This window comes from Armigeres subalbatus, unplaced genomic scaffold (genome assembly GCF_024139115.2).
Source record: "Armigeres subalbatus isolate Guangzhou_Male unplaced genomic scaffold, GZ_Asu_2 Contig1805, whole genome shotgun sequence".
NCBI lineage: Eukaryota > Metazoa > Arthropoda > Insecta > Diptera > Culicidae > Armigeres > Armigeres subalbatus.
Window position 1 is genome coordinate 174,041 of NW_026942623.1, and position 20,872 is coordinate 194,912.

Genomic DNA, 20,872 nt, shown 5'->3' on the forward strand with positions numbered 1-20,872 from the left:
CGTTTCTCTGATCCGGGGGCACCGTGCCAAGTGCAGCGATTGCGATGCTATCAATGACGGATCGAATATCTCTACAGCCATCTTCAAGAGCCGCTGCGCCTAGCTGCTCTTCCATTGGGAGTGCCACTTCCAGCTGCTGCGCGAATTCTTGGGCTAGTCTACCGTCTTGTAGCCGCCCAATGTAAAGCCGCGGCGTCCGACTTCGACGCGTGTTGTACACCGCATCGCAGGCATACTGCAACGAGGTAGTGGTCGGATTCAATATTCGCACTGCGGTAAGTGCAGACGTTCGTGATGTCGGAGAAGAATTTACCGTCGATTAGAACGTGGTCGATTCGGTTTTACGTTTCTTGGTTAGGTGATCTCCATGCGGCCATATGTGGGGAAAGAAGGTGCTTCGGACTATTCCTCGGGAGGCTACGAAGTTTATGCATCGTTGGCCGTTATCATTCGATACGGTGTGCAGACTATCCGGTCCGATGACCGGTCTATACATTTCCTCCTTTGCTACCTGAATGTTCATGTCGCCGATGACGATTTTGACGTCCCGCAGTGGGCAACGAAGTTGCGAGGGATAAGGGTGGAAGTATCTTGACGGACGAACATGTGGTGATCGAAAGGTTGATCCAGCACTACGAGGAACATTTGAATGGTGATGAGAGTACAGGTAGTGAAAGTCAAGGCAGCGGAAGAGATGACTACACATTAGATCCAACAGCTAAAGGCCTATAAAAGCAGCCAGTAAGGATGGTAAAGGAGCTGAGTTCATCAAGATGGGCCCGAAAAAGCAGGCCACCTGCCTGCACAAATTGATAGTCAGAATCTGGGAAACTGAAACGCTACCGGAGGAGTGGAAGGAAGGGTGTAGCATGCGTATCACGTATGTCACCGACCCTAGTTCAATTCCATAAAATCGCATTCCCTGCGGCATGCCGTATATAATTCTAGACTCCATAATCCAGCGACTCATCAAGTCGATGCTTTTTGCAATGCTTATGCACTTCGTTTTGGAAGTGTCGTTTTACAGAGTCATCGCTTTATGGTTGTTCCCAGGGCAAGCTGTTCCCATGCTACCCGTCGCACGCTAGTGCCGACGGTGTGATTTATATAATGACTTCAGGTATCTCCAAATGGGAGCTCAAGTTAAGTTAAGAATTTGAATTAATAAACAGTCTAGTTTGAACGTTCGACGAGTGTGTAACGTTTTAAAAGATATCACCCGCCGAACAGTTAACCTGTTACATGGCGACCAGTGAACAAGTGGCCGAATCCGGCAATTAATAAAGTGATAAAGACTGGTGAGCCGGCAGGAACCGTCAACCTGCCGGCTGAAGAAAATGTACATAGTTGAGTGGCTAAAATGGATTTAAATGATGCCCGGTATGTCCCCAATTGCGGTTATCACACCATGTGTGTAATTTAGTTCTCGGGTCGAGATTTGCTGACGCAGGACACACAGAATACACAAGTGCATTCGCTACATAATATGTTGGAAAAATGACGTTATATGTTGGACAAAACTTATTTTCAAAGCTAATGGAAATTTGAACGTGAGTGAACAGAGCAATTGAACCAAAGTTTGTGTACAAGTCGATACGTGTGATCTATACGATTGAATCAGAACCGACAATAACAAAAACCTACGATCATTGCCTCAGTAGGAGATCGGGATTTATCAATCAAAATGCCTCGTGAGTCAACGCTTGGAAACACGAGACCAAAAGTGGAGCTGCAGGTGGATTTAATTATCGAGTACAGCACAACTCGCGCAACATGATACATGCAGTTGGTGCAGGTGAAGCGAAAAGTACATACGTGTTCACGACGGCACGGTTAATGTGGTGTCCGTCCGGTCAAGCTACGCTGATTTTAGAATAAAGTGCCAATATCGAGGAAGAAAGACATCGACATTAGCTCCGGATGCCGCCGTCGCTGTGCTGTCACACAGCAAAATCATCTAACACCATAACCTGGATAAGGCATGTACCCCAATGTCTTTTGAACCGCCGAAAGAATCGACACGGATAGATTCGCTGAAAACATTTAGCAAGTATGCAGCAGGAACCAGGTAATAGCGGAATTTATCTAATTTCAAAAGAAAGTGAGTAAAATGAACAACATGTTGTTTGTATGTACGCATAAAATTATAATCTGTTGAATAGTGCTATCTTCTAACTGTCGTGCGACATTTTTCTCTAGATGAGCTCTAGTTTAGTTTCTCCCTTTTCTTGTAAGTCTCGGAGTAAATGTAGATTTTTATTGATGATTCAAAATTACAACTTTACGTCTTATATTAGGTTTTCGTACTAATTGTTTAACTGCGGTATTGATTTGTTCGCGCGTATATTTGTTCGTTTAAAACCCAAAAAAAGCACACAATGAGAAAGTAATTAATAATAATACTAAAAACCACTTATAAACTTCAACGAAAAACGAATTTGATTTTTTTGACATACTACGAAGAAGTGAATACGTTTATGCGTTTTAATGAAATTACAAAGGCATAGAAACAAGGTGAATCCAATATTTAGCATATAAAAATAAGTGTTTTTAATAGAAGAAATCGTTAAGCAGTCGAAGAAAATCGTTAAATACATGTTTACGATAAAGAAAATTCATGTTGCAACTGAATTGCGCAATACAAAAGTGCAGTAGAATCACTCGAGTATGGGTGACGTTTAGCAGTTTAGTTTAGAGTTTTACTATTTATTTATTTAAATTAATATGATCATTGCCACAAATGCACATAATAATTAAATCAAACAGTAAAAGACTAATAAATTTGAAGAACTCAGCGAAAAATTTATATAAAAAAAAATCATTATTATTATTATATATTGCTATTTATAATATTATTGCTGAACACATTATTTTTTTTTTTTTATTCCTTTATTTATTTATTAGGCACTCTGTGTTACTTAACCGCTGCTGTGCCGAGATCTACTGTGGTATTCTGCTGTACAGAATCCACACAGAATCTATTTTTAGATTTCCATTACCATTATTGTTGTCGGTTCCAGTCCATCTCGTCGTGAGTCCATTGTGTCCGGTTGTCCATGTCGTGTATCCATTGATCGTTGTATTGTTCGGTTGCCATTTATCTGGGTAACGTTGGAGGAATGCCTCCGAGAAGAGTGTCAAAGTGTCAGTCGTCATCAGGCAGCCGTGACGGTAAGGCGCGTACCCCAAACGCCACCGTATAGGCTGCGGATCCGGCGACTGACGAGGGTTTGGTGGAGGGGCTGGGAATCGAACCCATGACCATTCGCTTGTAAGGCGAACGTGTAGCCAACTACGCTACGGGACCCCCCAGAACACATTATTGAAGAATTGAAATTACAAAATTATTCAAATTAACAAAAAAAAAAGAATAGATTTTATTTAGAAAAAAAAAGCTATCAAACTTGTTAGAAAAGAATCCCAGTGTAACTAAAAACTTACTTACAATTCTAAACAAACATCTTTTTTTTTGTACGAAGTTGTCATAAATTTATCTACTTTGTTGCAATTAAGCGTACTAATCCTAAACTACACTTTTGAGTTAAAGACTCCGTTGTACATTTACACCTTTCTGCTGTCAGAAATTTGACAATTGCAAAAATACAATTTAATTTTATTCTTTTTAATTTTAATTCATATATTTTGTTAATAATTCAGTTGTATCTTTTTTATTTGTGACTAGATTATTTATAAATAATGTCATGGCAAACTCTATTACCAAAATTTCGAATAATATCCAACATGCAACGTGTACCATACGACGGAAATTTGTCCTTGAAAGGAAATTTAAATTATTTGTAAACTAACTCAAGCCGTTTCTAATGCATACTTAAAACTAATGTCCAAAGCTGACCTATAAAAAAAAAACCCAGAATAATCCACCTAGCGGTGATGGCGCCTTTCTCACGCAAAAAGGTAATAAATGTAGCCTTTACGCTTACACCTCGATGATGTACAAGAAAGGCAAAACAGTTACACCGTCTAATGTTATGATACAAAATTTGCACTAGCAGACGACAGATGGCTCTGCCAAAAGTTTCTCGAATTTCCTATATTCGAATTTTGACTTTCGGACAATTTCATAGTACTATGAAACTGAACGAAGAGCATACTTACGCCTAAATGCGTGCAACACGAGCATCTTTATAGAACGATGAAACTCTTAATGGGAGCAAGCCACGGATAAACTTAAAAAACATTCATAGATGCAAGGCATTTTTCATAACACATTATTGTTCTATGTGACTATGTCTCATCACTATTTTAATATTATCTATTTTTTGCATTTTGCAATAATTATGAAATTCAATAGTGATCAACAGCGTTTTAGTCTCTGGCGGATGTAACTTGTTGCAAGAAAATCGGTTAAGAGTTTCTATGTGAAAATTTGGCTAATGTTTTTATGTCATTTTGTGCACACACACGCACACACATACACACACACACACGCACACACGGACAGACAGACATTTGTTCAGTTCATCGAGCTGAGTCGAATGGTATATAACACTATGGGTCTCCGGGACTTCTATCAAAAGTTCGAATTTGGAGTGAAATGATAGCCTTTCGGTACAACTTAGTTGTACGAGAAAGGCAAAAACATATTTTCTCATCCTATATATATGTTTTTCCAAAATGTGGTAACTCATCAAACTGCTAATTTTATTTTTTCACCTTAGCATTACTTCATGTAACCATTCAAAAACATGTTTTTAAGCCTATCTAAATTTGTTTATACATTTGAAAATAATCATTTAAATGAACTATGCATCTTAGTTTCAGGTTAAACTTAAAATAAAATGACAAAAAAAAAGTTTTTGTAATTTTGTGGTTTTCTAAAATGTAAGCACAATATTCCCATTCATGCAATCTCATTTTTGTTAAGTTTTTTTGCATCGCCAAATTAGGTACCCATTTATAAATACTTTCATGAAGAGTACACTCAACTATAACATTTTACTTTTTTCTTCGAGCAAAAAGTTTTCACTTTGATCATCCAAGGAAGAAAAAAAAACATTTAATTGCATTCTTTCTGTATTACTTAATTGATTTTAACCTAATCGTACAAGTTTCTTTCTCCTCTATCCTACTATTCACCGTATAAAAGTGAATGGCTATATTTATCTGGCTCAAATTTGCCTTCAAAATTAAAAACAATGCAAATTTCGTAAACATTGATCATTACCAATCAATAACAAAAAAAATGATCAATCAAACACAATATTTGGTATTCATTATAAATTTATCCCTACACTTACAAAAATCCCCGCATGCATTGCATGAGTGTTCACACATACTATCCATGTGGGTCATAGTAACCATGTGTGAATTTGTATGCAATTAAGTATGTGCCGACGCATGATATGCATATTTAAAAATACATGGATTTTTGCCATAAAGTATGTGTCGATTTTCCTGAGCTATACCCTTATTTTTTGTTTCTTCTTTCCAATAATAAAAAAACATGTTTTCCTTCTCGGGCTATATTTTACATTTTCACAAATAGAGGTGAACTCACAGTACTTTCATTTTGAACGTTTAGCTTTGCTACTACGATGTAAAACGTTAAGAATTTTTCCCCGTGTTATTAATTTTTAATAAAATATACCTAAAACAAAAATATCTTATAAATAATAATATATAAAGAAAATATAAAATTCCAAAATCAAGATTTGCAACATACTAATTTATTCAAATATTTCTGATATTACTAAAAAAAGTAAGATTTAAATTCAACACAATAATTATATTATAATGAACTCATAAACAAAAGCAAAATTAACAATTGAAAAACTCAATTCAAAAACAAAACTGTTATAATTTGTCAACAATAACAAAAAAATAACTTAAACTTTTAAAAATCATTAATAACAACCCTCGAATAATGAAAATTTGAATATAAAATGTAGAAATATAAAATACGATATGATTAGATATTTCTAAAATAAAACTAAACAAAATACAAATAAAATGGCTAAAAATTTTATAATGTCAACTACAAAAAACACATAAATAATAATATCAACAAATTACAAAGTAAGCTCAAACATATTTATTTCATTTTATTATTTATTACGTAATTTCTGAGCGAAAAGGCTTAAAATCCCCAGAATTTCGTTAAAAAACCAATACATTTCATTATTTATTTACTCAACCCCTGGGCGAAAAGGCTTAAAATCCCCAGAAGGTTGTTAGAATTAGGAAACAAAATCATAATATTCTCTTTAGCTATGCGAAAAGGCTTAAAATCCATAGCAAGGAATGCCTGGGTGCTAAAAGTGATAGAAAAAAGGGTTTGCAGGCCTGCACCCACGTATTTATTTATTATTGAATTTTAAAATATTGCCCCAGATGCCCGGATTAAAAAGGATACCGGATGCCCGGAAGAAGAAATGGCCAAGCTCTAGTGCTTGTTGCCTAAATTAATTTGAAAAGCGACCAGATAAGTCTGCGCACGCTAGTTTTTTTTAATTATTACCCGGATGCCTGCCTCAATGAAGAGCAGAAGGACGTCATAGAATATAGGAAAAATTGTTTATCAGCTATAATAATTTTGTCATGGATAGCGACAACGTTGAAAAAAAACAAGAATGTTCAAATATATATATTTAATACTTTATTGATTTTGGATCTGTCCTTAATTATATGATTTTTTTTCTATGCAACATTAATTTTTCTACTATATATTTCGTAAGACGTAACAAATTATACAGAAGAAATAAAAACTGCTTTAGCAAAATTCATATTGAGACCTTTTCGCTTAAATTGATTAAATTACCAGTTCCATTTCTTAAAAACAAGAAAATGTTATTCATTGCAACGTTCAAACACAGAAGCCTGATCAACTTCATGTGTACGAAGCAGTTACAAATGAAGAAGCATTTCATTTACCTAAACTCGGTTTTGTATATTAAAACGTAGATTTCACAAAATTATCGGTTCGTTAGAGAAAAACTAAAGGTATTTGAATGAATGTCTACCGATCTTCAGTAAATAATCCAAAGCATATTGGACAAAAGCATTATTATTATTTGTATAACACTACTTCAACTGCAATTTAATTATTTAAAAATATATATAGAGTTTTTTTTAGTGGAATGTACACTGAAAAGTGGAGATTATTATTGCACACCTTTCGAATTGATATTTTAAAAATTAAAATGATAGCATATTCTTAAATACTAATGAAACTTATCCTTTATTTTGAATCACACGAAATTGAGAATGCAATTCACCCATTATCAGATAGAATTATAGAAAACAACCACCAGCAAAATATCATAACAAACATATTGCCATTGCCATTGTACCATGTGAAATCATTCTTTTCGAAAGGAGGGATGAGCTTAAAATGTAAGAAAGAAAAATTTACTGAAGGAACGGGATTATAATCATTGTAATTTGTGAGAGGTATTTGAAGTCAAAATTAAAAATGATCTTCAATCATTTTTCAGTAAAGGGTGGTGGTGTAGCATGCGTATCACGTATGTCACCGACCCTAGTTCAATTCCATAAAATCGCATTCCCTGCGGCATGCCGTATATAATTCTAGACTCCATAATCCAGCGACTCATCAAGTCGATGCTTTTTGCAATGCTTATGCACTTCGTTTTGGAAGTGTCGTTTTACAGAGTCATCGCTTTATGGTTGTTCCCAGGGCAAGCTGTTCCCATGCTACCCGTCGCACGCTAGTGCCGACGGTGTGATTTATATAATGACTTCAGGTATCTCCAAATGGGAGCTCAAGTTAAGTTAAGAATTTGAATTAATAAACAGTCTAGTTTGAACGTTCGACGAGTGTGTAACGTTTTAAAAGATATCACCCGCCGAACAGTTAACCTGTTACAAGGGGTTATATGCCCCATCTACAAGAAAGGCGACAATTTGGAGTGTGAGAACTAACGAGCGATCACCAGCCTTAATGCCGCTTACAAAGTGATATCCCAGAGCATCTTCCGACATCTGTCACCATTGGTGAATGAGTTCGTAGGAAGTTATCAAGCCGGCTTCGTTGACGGCCACTCGACAACGGACCACATCTTCACTGTACGGTAAATTCTTCAAAAATGCCATGAATACCAGATCCCGACGCACCATCTGTTCGTTGATTTCAAGGCGGCATACGACCGTAGAGACCGCGTAGAGCAATGGAAAAGTATGGGCGGGAGGTTCCCTGGGAAGCGGACCAGACTGATCAAAGCAACGGTGCTGTGGATGGTGTACAAGACGGTATGAAGATTTCGGGCGAATACTCCAGTTCGTTCGAATCGTGCCGGAGACTAAGGCAAGGTGATGGACTTTCGTTCCTGTTGTTCAGCATTGCGCTAGAAGGTGTCATGCGGAGAGCCGGGTGTAACAGCCGGGTACGATTTCAACAGTCAATTTATTTGTTTCGCGGATGACATGGACATTGTCGGCCGAACATTTGCAAAGGTGGCAGAATTGTACACCCACCTGAAACGTGAAGCAACAAAAGTTGGACTGGTGGTGAATGCGTCAAAAACAAAGTACATGCTTGTAGGCGGAGCCGAGCGCGACAGGGCCCGCCTGGGAAGCAGTGTTACGATAGACGGGGATACCTTCGAGGTGGTCGAGGAATTCTTCTACCTCGGATCCTTGCTAACGGCTGATAACAATGTTAGTTGTAAAATACGAAGGAGGATCATCTGTGGAAGTCGAACCTACTATGGGCTCCAGAAGAAACTGCGGTCAAAAAAGATTCACCACCGCACCAAATGTGTCATGTACAAGACGCTTATAAGACCGGTTGTCCTTTACGGACATGAAACATGGACAATGCTCGAGGAGGACTTGCAAGCACTCCGAGTATTCGAGAGACGGTTGCTTAGGACCATCTTTGGTGGTGTGCAAGAAGACGGTGTGTGGCGGTGAAGAATGAACCACGAGCTCGCCCAACTCTACGGCGAACCCAATATCCAGAAGGTAGATAAAGCCGGAAGGGTACGATGGGCAGGACATGTTGCAAGAATGCCGGACAGCAACCCTAGAATAATATGTGACAACTCAATTGAGACTGCCTTGTTGTTTTTTAGTCGGTTGCTCTGACGAGGTGGTCCCCAGTGCAACCAAAGAAATTTGGTACAAAATCTTACAAATATCATGTATCAAAACTTGATGTTTTTCTTCCCGTTCCATCCCTTATTTATTTATTTATTTATTTCCTTATTTATTTATTTATTTCATCTTTGGTCTAAAACCACACAGACTAGAGTATCTAAAGCTTATTTTTGAAGACGAGTTTACTAACATTATAATCAAAAATATCACATACATCGTTAAACAATCTACAACATCTGTTAAATGGTTTGTTGTAACCGTAAGCAGTGCGGTGTACCGGGGTCCAAAGCAATCGGGGATTGCGTAATCGGCTGCTAGGTGCGTGAAAGTTGATTTCCCGGAGCACGCTACTGCAGTCAATGTTGTCACGGATCATTTATGTAAGAGAAGCGAAAGACTAACAGAGAGAAGTTTTGGCTACTGAAAAAATTACTTTGAGATCGAAAATGACGGAAAGCTGAATGATAATGTAAGTTTGTAAGTTCAGAAAATAAATTGTATTCAATATCCCTCTCTTCGAAACACTACAGCAAGATTTACCACCAAAGTCTTTGAAACGTGTTAAAAAAATCCTAAATAATTCAAATAAAAATGACATGGCAATTAACATGAGTTAAACATTTAGGATGAGTGCAAAATTGAGAAAATGTAAATCGTGCAAAAACAGAATCCAGTGTATTTTGCGATAAGAAAACTACCTTGAAAACTACACACGAAGGATATTGCATCAAAGTAATAAAACATTTTTAAGATTTTGCTTCATCAGCAACGGCGCTCAATGAAGTGTGAAGTGTGCAAGTGTGTAGGAGCCGGACAATACTAAATACTCATCCTACTTGGTTGGCATGTGTACAAAAATACATATGAGAGAGTTAGTTCTGAAAATGTATTGCGAGAGATCGGCTGGTACCTGGTGCTGGGAATTTGGTTTCATCAGTACCCGCTAAGCTGCGGTGGACGACGGAGGTCCTTCGTAGCTTAGTAGGGAAAGTACCTGTCCAGCGAACTGGGGTCGTGGGATCAAAGCCCACCGAAGGGGCGGTTACCCTCCAATACCTTTTCCAAACTAAATCTATCACATGGTGTACGTATGCATAATCAAGTTTCAGACATAGTAATTAATTTCCACTCCGGGTGGCTCAATACCCGGCATATAGGCAATTAACTTTGAATGTACTGATTTAATTCATGTTCATTGAAAGTATATTATCGAATGTTTAAAGATTACGTAACTCTGGAAGGGGAAGGGGTCCTAGAAATATGAACGTTCACACGAAAAAACTTAGTTTTTTATTATATACAAATAAAAACTACAGAGGTAAAAATATACGAGGTTTCTCGTAGCTTGAAGAAAGGATTTTTATAAATAACCATTTCATGACCCCTCCCCGCTATCTTAAACTTTTTGTATGAATCCTCTAATAATTCTATGAATCGTTATACATCTTGCAACCCCTCTCAGCTCAGCGTTGCGTAATTTATGGATGTTTCTTTTGATTAAATGATTATCATTTAGATGAAATTGTGTTTTCGGACTATGTTGAGGTGTAAAACAATACCAAATACAGTTTTATTCTTTCGTTTCAATGCTTTGTTCGCTAAGTCCTTTCTGTCGTGTCCTTAGGAGACAGCTGCATCCGAATCAGCCGTCTCCAGCTGCTGCTCGATCCGCAGCAGCTCCGAAGCACAACTGCTTCCCGCGAAATACATCACAAAACTGAATGCTCACTTCGTTGAACTGTCACCTCTCGCATCTAGTGCTCATGACTATATGCCCTCTTATTTAGTCAATATATTTACTCATACCCCTCTCAATCCCTACATCTTCCTCCTGCTCTACTCTTTTACAATTTTATTATTATTATTTTGATCTGCTTTATAATGCCCAAGAACATCAATCTTACACCAAATACAGAAGAAAAAATCAACGATATTCTAGGCAAATCCTTGCTTACAAGTTCTTACTATCTGTTTACATTTTCTAACACTAAACTCAAGTAAACCACTGATTTCGGCGATTTCAAAATGCAGTCATGGATAGAGTTTACCAGGCTCTAGAACATCAATCTTGCATCAAAATCAGGAACAAATCACCAACAATATTCTACGCAACTCATTGCTTACATGTTTCTCTCTTTGTTTACATTTTCTAACACTGAACTCAAGTCAACCACTGATCTTGGAATGCAGTCATGGATAGAACTTACCAGGCTCTAGAACATCAATCTTGCATCAAAATCAGAAACAAATCATTAACAATATTCTACGCCAGTCTTTGCTTACATGTTCTTACTCTTTGTTTACATTTTCTAACACTTAACTCAATCAACCACTGATCTCGGAATGCAGTGACGGATAGAATCTACTAGGATCTAGAACTTCAATCTTGCATCTAAATCAAAACCAAATCATCAACAATATTCTACGCAACTATTTGCTTACATATTCATACATTGGTACCACAGACAAACAGACATAACACTCGTCAAATTTCCATCGTTCACTGATTTACTGGTCAATTCAAATAATCATTAGTTGGCCAATCGATCACTCGTGGCGCGCACATCGTTTTTGCTCAAGTTTGACGTTTGCTCACTATCGCCATCTGGTTCGTGATTTGCCCAACTAACTGAAAACAACAGATGTCGTTAGTGTTTGCACGACGATGAATTTGATGAGTAAATGTTCAATGTGTTATGTCTGTGTTGGTACCCTCTTCGGGGGAATGATTGTTTACCCTCTCGGGGGAATTATTGTGTATCCTTTCAGGGGAATGATTGTTTACCCTATCAGGGACACCCTCTCGGGGAATGATTGTTCACCCTATCAGGGATTACCTTTCGGAAAATTATTGTCTAGTTCACACTACTAATAATCCACACTTTGAAAACAATATAGATTTAATCCACTTTGTTTATCAGCGCACACATAAATATTTTCCATGCGATATACAAATAATATATAATCAAAAAAAAATTCTGGTTGTCTCGAATGAGAAATTTACCTTTTTAAGAAAAATATTTTTTATGGTGTCACACATTCTATTTTTGCAAACACATTTTTTTCCAGTGTCATAATTGTCACAAACGAAATTTCATTTTTATTGCGTTACCGTGTACTTTTTTTCCAAACAAAACAAGCACTCGCGATTCCGATTTTTTCTGCACTTGTGACCGAGCGTATAATTTCGGGAGCGCCACTAATCATAACGTACCGACTTGGCCATTGGCGTGTCCTTAGGAGACAGCTGCATCCGAATCAGCCGTCTCCAGCTGCTGCTCGATCCGCAGCAGCTCCGAAGCACAACTGCTTCCCGCGAAATACATCACAAAACTGAATGCTCACTTCGTTGAACTCTCACCTCTCGCATCTAGTGCTCATGACTATATGCCCTCTTATTTGAACAATATGTTTACTCATACCCCTCTCAATCCCTCCACTTTCTAACACCAAATTACTTATCTTTAAAGGGAGAATTTGTGATAATTTTTGATTTCTGTCCTTTTTTTCTTTGTTGTGGACCTTTACGCTGTGGAACTAGTCTTATTTCTGCCTGCGATACGGGTTTGACAACAGTACTTAAAGGTTCACATGCGTACTCTTGCCCCACCCGTTACTGCGTACTTTTACCCCAAGCTCCAAAATTTATTCAGTGAATGTTTTTGATTTCTTGGAAAACCAACCGAATTAATGTTCTGCACCACAAAGTACTCTATACAATAGGTTATCGAAACGGTACAATGTTCACCTGATTGAATGTATAGATGGTATTGGAATACTAGTTGCGAAAACACTATTATTTTTAGCAAAATGACCAGAAAATTAACTATCTTCATATCTCCCTTGTTGTTTATTCAAATCGTTTGCAATTACATATGACAATAGTTGGTCAGAATACCTATCAAACTGATGCAGTGCTGCTAGTTTATCTTTTTTTATAACTTTGAAAAATTGAAAACGTACCCCTACCCCACGCGCACTCTTTCCCCACTCTACTCTACTGAATTCGTTTTATTTATTTCATTCTTTGTACGAGTAATGATTTCGGCATCAACTACAGATTTTTAGCGCATAGTTGTCAGTAAAGGTATACAGGGTGTTCAATAAGTTCGAATACAAATGTTTGATCATTGTGTTTGTAAGCCCAATGTACATATTCTGTATTAGTATTGGTGTCAGTGTTAGCGGTATATATACGCTATAGGATGTGTGTGATGTTGACCTTCTGTCACTTGTTGTTTGTTTATTACGTGCGTTGAAAATGGATTGGGCATCATAAATAGCCATTTTTGAATTTCAAAATCATTGCGGCGTACTACAAAACTGAGGTTTTGGGGACGATTGATGCCCCCTGTGGCCCGGTGCTTAGACGGAGATGAGCCCTACGTGTTCCAATAGGACGATAACCCTTTATATACGGAAATTGATATTCTAGCCTAATATGGGGACAATTTCATCGACTTATTGGGCAAAACTTTGGTCCTTTATTATGTTAAAGCTGTACGAATACAAAGTCAGTAACTTGGGCCAGTTCAAGACGTAATTCTCAAAATCCGGAACGAAAATGCCCATGCAGACCGTGCGTGCCACTTGCGATGGGTTTTAGAAACATTTTTTAAACATTTTTTGAAAGTATATTCGAACTTATTGAACACCCTGTAGTTGATCCATAGTTTGTACCAATAATAGATCCCTTGTGGAACCAGTTCGTAACCTGAAATTAATGAATAGGATTTCTTATTATCTGTAGACTGTAAAACCGTGAATTGCATTTCTGTAGATTGTAAACTGAACTGAAGATCCCCTAGTTCATGATCGGCCTCAGAACTGAAGACCATGAAACACTGAAAATGTAAGTTAGGATTAGTATTTCTGTTTTTCCACTGAAATGATTCCGGAATAAAAAATTTCAGCTTGTAGCTACTAAGTATGCAACTTTTAAGACGGTGTTTGTTCTGACTTTCGGGAACAATTGGGATATTGAATAGTATAATATCCCGCAGAAAAATCTTCAAATCATGGTTTATAGCTTATTCATATTACGCCATTTATAATAATAAATATCGTGTTAAAGTGGATTACCTCTGTTGAAGCGAGCAACTACTGTGTCCACTAATTGAAATTTTGTGATCAGCGTTCTATACTCCATAATCAAGCCCGTATGTGCTCGTTAAGCCTGTCAGAATCATAATTAGGACCTAATTGGTGTTAGACTTAAAGTATTTATTAACTACGGTAGGAACGGTAATCCTTCCAATAAACGCAATAAAAACTGATGCATTACTTAAGAAAGATGTAAAAGAACATAAAATAGAATAAGTGTCCAAAGCGATAAGCAACTAGAATCAACTTGAAGTAACTTGCGCCAGTGTTGTGTTGGTAAGATAGAACCAATTCTATCAAGTTTAAGCTGCATCGTTTAACAACTCAGATGTTAATCAAAACTCAACAACTCAGTCCAATTAAAAACGACACCGAACTCGTCCTGAACATGCCTTGGCTGTGATAGTGAAGCATATCCCCATCGCCCATTTACCACATAGGAGTAGGGTGACCATATGGTATCCTAAAGGAGGACATGTCCTCCTTTTTCATTAAAAATCAGATGTCCTCCTTTTGCGCTAAAATGTCCTCCTTTTTGGATATTAAAAAAAATAACTTTCTTCTGTAGTAATTCTAGTTACTGCAACAGAGATCCATTATCAAATTAATCCTTGCACATATGGTGTTTTGCTTTCTAATATGAAATATTATCCTTTAAGTTTTTGAATAAAATCAATGTTAATATCGAAAATCAAGTGCTTGAGTTAACACAGATGTCGAAGAAAACAGAAGAATAAGTATTGGATTGGATTGGAAAATGGATTAGGAAAAATGCAAATGCTTCTCAAAATTTTCTACGAGTAAACACCCATTAAATTGCCTTAGGAACGCATCGCACGGTACGTTTCTTGAATATGTGCGGCAAAGAGCAGTCCCTATGCCAATAATAATATGAATGGAATAGAAATCTGAACTAATCTGAACAGTTAAGTTTCTTTAGTCTAAATCTGAACTGTTTTAAATTTCTTCAGTTAAGAACTTGGTGATACATTTAACAATATCATTATCATTTACATGCCTTAAAATGTGATTTTTAATGGCATTCAAGAAACAAATTTCATTGGTCCCCTAAGCAGCTTGTGTTCCGTTCTTATAGAACCTAATGTTTAGTCAGTTATCTATTTACAAATATTCAGAATTGTAAGCGATGAGCTGTTTTTTGTTAAAATCTGTTCACTGTTGATTTCAAAATTAGTTAAAGCGAAAATCTTACAATTACAAAGAAGGTGCTGGAAGTTTATAACTGGAAAGTGATATAGACTATAATGTGCTATAATGATACTTGGGAATATTTAATGTGATCAGCAAGCGTCCTGCGAAACGCTTACAAAAACTTCTTCCAATAAACATTAGTGTGCAAAACTCTAACAAATATAATATTTTTAATCATGTCAAAAAACAAAAATCGATCGATGTTTTTGATGTCCTCCTTTTTAACCAAATGTCCTCCTTTTTCGCTACGATTTAGGTGAATTGTCCTCCTTTGGAAAAAAAATCATATGGTCACCCTACATAGGAGGGCCCCGATGCAGCGAACAATGCCACTTGAACAAGATCCGCCTTTGGAATAACGCTTCGGCCAAAGTTCACTCGTCCCGCGTAGATCTCTTCTCGGAGACGAGTGGATCTGGACTTTCTACTCGCAATGTTTGTTTACTTTCATTCATGTGTTGTTTACCCTTGAATACTCGTGCTCGATTGGAAAGTATCGATTCTGGCGATGCACGCGGTGTGTAGTTTCCATACTGCGCCGCCATCAGTGAATGCTAACAAAAAAGATGGACGCCACGATTAGAGCATGGTGATTGATGAGCGGACTAAGGCGTCTCAGGATGAATTAATTTAACTGGCAAAGGTGTGACCTATCCGGAAGGGGCATTTAGCGAACACACCTCCAGCGAAAGCATTTACGTCAATGCGGTTCGCTTTGTGCGGAGAGATTATAATATTTACCAAACAGAACTGAAGCCGGATTGAAAACAACTAAGCAAACATGCTTGATATATTGCGTTGCGTTGCGTTGCGTTGCGTTGTAACGGAGTATTTCGTAGATTGCATACTGATTGTTGTCATGTATATTCTTTACCTTTCTTACCCCAATTGCTTATGGATTTCCATTTGGGATTCAATGGATATCCAATTGGGGGTCCAAAATGATAAAACATGAAAGCTATCATTGCCGGCCACGCCCATCTTCTCCGTTACTAGGAAAGGGAAGGAAATGATGATATGACATCTACTTAACGAGAGGCCAGCGACTCACCGACGCCCTCATAGATGTCAAGGAATTGGATGGTGGGTAGGGTATGTGGTTTAGGAGTATCATTATAAGCAAATGATAGAAAATTTGTGGAAATACGTTGGGAGTGATTTTGCTAAGAAATTTATGTCACTCCATTATCCTTGCCGATGATTTTCCTCGGATGGGGCGAAGGTATTAGCCTTGCCCTGGCTAATAGCCTAGGTTTAAGCGCCTTTGCTCGCTCTCTGAAACGAAAAAAGAGCAAAAAGAAATTAAATTCCCCTTCCCCCCTGAGATGATAATGATTTTGATCAACAAATGAATTCTAAGTGGATGAATAAATGATCAAACGGCTGCAAACAAGCCTCTACTGTCGTAGCAGAAGCAAACCCGCCTCAATACGACAGGCAGAAGCACATGTTTGTGATTCAAACGCGATCGACTGTTGTTCAATTTCGATACACATAGTTGGGTAGAGAGAAAAGATGTGAAATATTTTAAACTACCTTATTTGAAACAGAAAATACGCGTTCAAAAAAAAAAAAACACATATAACACATTAATCTTAGCCAACATTATTCACACCACCTCCGAGTACTTAAATAAAATATTCGTACAAACTTGATTTAGATTTTGAACATATTTTTTGTAAAATCGATCAGGATCAGGAAAAATCTGATTTATTGACGTATTTATTACAACTCAAACTGCTCAACCTAGAAAAACTAGAAAAATTAGAAATCCCGAAAGTTTGATAAAACTAAATTGAGTAAAAAACAAGAATCTCTAGTTAGCCTTGCAGGCAAAAGTGTAGGACTGCCAATTCGGAGATGGCGAGTTCGACTCTCGGTCCGGTCCAGGAGGTATTCAAGTGGGTATACTTCGTACCAGCCACACAAGATACATATTCATGCATTGGCGGCAATCGGAAAGACTTCAATTAATAACTGTGGAAATGCCAATAGAACACTAAGTTGAAAAGCAGGCTAAGTTCCAGTTGGAATGTAGAGCCAATCTGAGCCCAGGCCATTCAAAATTAATCTACTGTGATTTAAAACTCTGGCAATACTGTACTACACAAAAATAAAATCATAAATATTATATGTTATAATATTTTTGTACAAAATTTGCACTTGCCGCGAGTTCATCCAATTTATTGGAATATGGGGTAGGTTCTATACCCGAGGAATTGTCAATTTGGTATGAGAGCAACTTATGTCAGTGATGAAATTTTAATGAAATTAAAAAAATCACTTCGAAAAGAATATTGAAAAAAAAAATTAAACTGGTGATGTTATAATTTAATTGATTTGCAAAGCGTAGAAAAGAACTTTCGTTTACGATTCTAGTAGCTACTGTTACAATTGTCCAGATATAGGTTTATGTATAGAGGATAGAGACATATGGAAAGATGTTAGAACCCATGAGTGCTCTGAACCAATAGCTTCTTCAATAGATGAAATAAGAGAAAACGACGAATGTACATTTCTAAACTAACAATACGAACAAATCAGAATGAGCTCACCAAAATCCTTTGACCAGTCTAGATAATTGAGCAAGTTATGCAACTTGCTTATACGATGTTCCGGTTCATGCGTCCTTCTACCAAGTGTTGATAGTTTTTAGATGCCTTTCATGTCTTCCAACTTTCTCCAGCGCAGAATCTTTCATCGAAGCCACGCATCAGGCAAGCTTCTGTAGTATGTACTTGGAAAACGGTCGTCGTCTAGAGGTTTTCACAAACTGGAAACACATATTCTTTTTTCAGCAGCTTAGAAACGCTCTGTCAGTCAACGAGAGGTTCACAATTTCAGGTAGCAGTCCCTCAAGCTGTTGAAATATGGCGCCAGACTTGACATGCTCTGGTTATCCGGTTGATCAACCCAAACTTGGTCTGCTTCGTCAATAGAATTCGTGTTTGTGAAGGTACTTGTTATATTCAGCTATTAAAACTTTTTGGAAAATCTGACGCGAGAAATTTTAAACGTCTTCACTCAGTCGCGACATACTTCGATCTCCTAAGCAAACATGCTTGATATATTTCGCAAAAAAAAATAACAACTTCTATGACCGCAACAAGACAAAAATATTATTTTCTGAAGGAATTCGTGAATTCCAGATCTTCTTCTTTGCAAATTGTACAAAGTTATGTATTTGACCACCTCCGGGTCGCTGTCGTGATTTCTCTATACACTCTTAAAAACGTTGGACAAATTTCAGTTGTAAAAATTGACTTGTATTTCAATAACCCTAATAGAACTTGTCGGTTGAAAAACTCTAATGAACTCGAAAAATCTGCGAGAAAAACCTGGCACTAACTTTGGTTTATTGTCCTAACGAGTATTGTGTAAAAGTTTTGCGTTATCTAACTTTAAGACAGTTCTAACTGCAAGTGATTGTATAGATAATAAATACGATAAGGGCGTGCGGTGAATAATGAATGGAAGGGAAGTAGGAAACAGGGAGAAAACCTTCGAGTAAGAATGATTTCAAATGCTTATGTGTAAACTACTCTTTGGGATTCGATTTCGAATTGGCACCTTTGCTTTTGCTCTGCGTGTTTCGTTCTGGAAATGGCACTTATTTGATTAGGATTTACCGAAGGGCAAACGCCTCCACCACGGAGGCTATTCCACCGTCAGTGGCCGCTGTATTACCAAATCGATCTTGTCACCGGCGGCTGCGATCAGAGGTACGGTCAGACAACAGTCAAAGTCCTGCGTTTTGGTTCCATTCACCTACAAATGTATCAAAATGATAGAAAATGCCGAAATTGAATTACACCTGCTCTCATACCTGCACAATCCTGTCGAAAGGCCTCAGCATCCCAACCAGATCGGCTGGTCCACCACTACGAATCCTGTTAATGTAAACACCCCGCTCGTACAGACCATCCGAAACGGAGAAACCGTAGTCGTCATAAACCCGATCCTTGAACAGCGTCACGTGCAACGTCCGGCAGTTGCTGGCTGAGCTGGAGTTTGAGTTCGTCGACACTGCATCCGTAATCGAGGGACTTCGTGGTCTGCGCTGAACTTTGGCATAGACGGCCTGTGGTTGCGGCTCTCCGATGCCCAAACCGTGATTCCGCGATCCTCCAACGCACTCCGTTCGCGATATCTGCAAGTCAACAACGTTCTCGAACTTGTGCAGCAGCTTGGTCGCCGTGGTCAACGGAACTCCGCAAATACTTTCGCCATTGATGGCCAACAAACAATCGCCCACCTTCAACTGGCCGGTGTTGAACGCAATGCCGCCCTCCGTCAATGCACTGATCTTGATCGGTTTCTGTAGATCATCGCTGCCGGCTAGCGTGATTCCCAGCGGTCCCCCATTCGGTTCCAGCCGCACATTGAAGATAATCTGATGGATCTGGTCGTTGGACCCTCCAGTGATCCCGCCACCGGCTATTCCCGCTCCTCCACCGGCAGCCGAGACATAGTTTGTGCTGTTGATGTTCATCGACGCCATCTTGTAATGGACGATGTCATCGTAGCGATCCTCGCAAAGGTCTCCATCGGAGGCCAGCAGCTGGTTGGACGAATGAGGAAGGTTTTCTGCGCTCGATGATTGCGGGTGCTGTTGTTGCTGAGCTGAATGATGTATTGCCTTCAACGTTCCTGTGCTCTGGGTCATGGGATTGCTGGCCGCAGGAAGGATGTCGTACGTGGTTGGACGGTTCCACATGGGTCGCCGTAGCTGCTGCTGTTGATACTGTGGGTTGTCTTCGGTTTGATAGTAGTCCACGTTGTTGTTTGATTTGAGTGAAGGTGATTCGTTGTATCTAAAAGATGGATAGTTAATCATCGTTGGTGAATATTTAAATGGATGTGATGTGATAATAGAATGCAATGCATTGAATTTGGGTTTGCATTGGATTGGCTTTGGGTTGGCTTGGATTGGCTTTGGATTGGCTTTGGATTGGCTTGGATTGGATTGGATTTGGATTGGATTTGAATTGGATTTGGATTGGATTTGGATTGGATTTGGATTGGATTTGGATTGGATTTGGATTGGATTGGATTGGTTTGATTGGTTTGGATTGGTTTGATTGGTTTGGATTGGTTTGGATTGGATTTGGATTGGTTTGATTGGTTTGGATTGGTTTGGATTGGTTTGGATTGGTTTGGATTGGTTTGGATTGGTTTGGATTGGTTTGGATTGGTTTGGATTGGTTTGGATTGGTTTGGATTGGTTTGGATTGGTTTGGATTGGTTTGGATTGGTTTGGATTGGTTTGGATTGGTTTGGATTGGTTTGATTGATTTGGATTGGTTTGGATTGGTTTGGATTGGATTTTGGTTTGGTTTGGATTTGGGTTTGGATTTGGATTGGATTTGGATTTGGATTTGGATTGGATTTGGATTGGATTTGGATTGGATTTGGATTGGATTTGGATTGGATTTGGATTGGATTTGGATTGGATTTGGATTGGCTTTTGGATTGGCTT

The 20,872-nt window shown here is 38.2% G+C and overlaps 1 protein-coding gene across 1 annotated transcript; it reads right to left on the bottom strand.

The window, feature by feature from the left end:
* Positions 1 to 18,637: 18,637 nt before the first annotated feature.
* Positions 18,638 to 20,207, bottom strand: LOC134203351 (glutamate receptor-interacting protein 1-like; the record flags this gene model as incomplete). Its single annotated transcript, XM_062678223.1, has 2 exons — positions 18,638 to 19,161; positions 19,220 to 20,207. Coding segments are annotated over 2 exons (1,099 nt in total), but the record flags the coding sequence as incomplete, so codon positions are not given.
* Between the last annotated feature and the right edge of the window lie 665 nt (positions 20,208 to 20,872).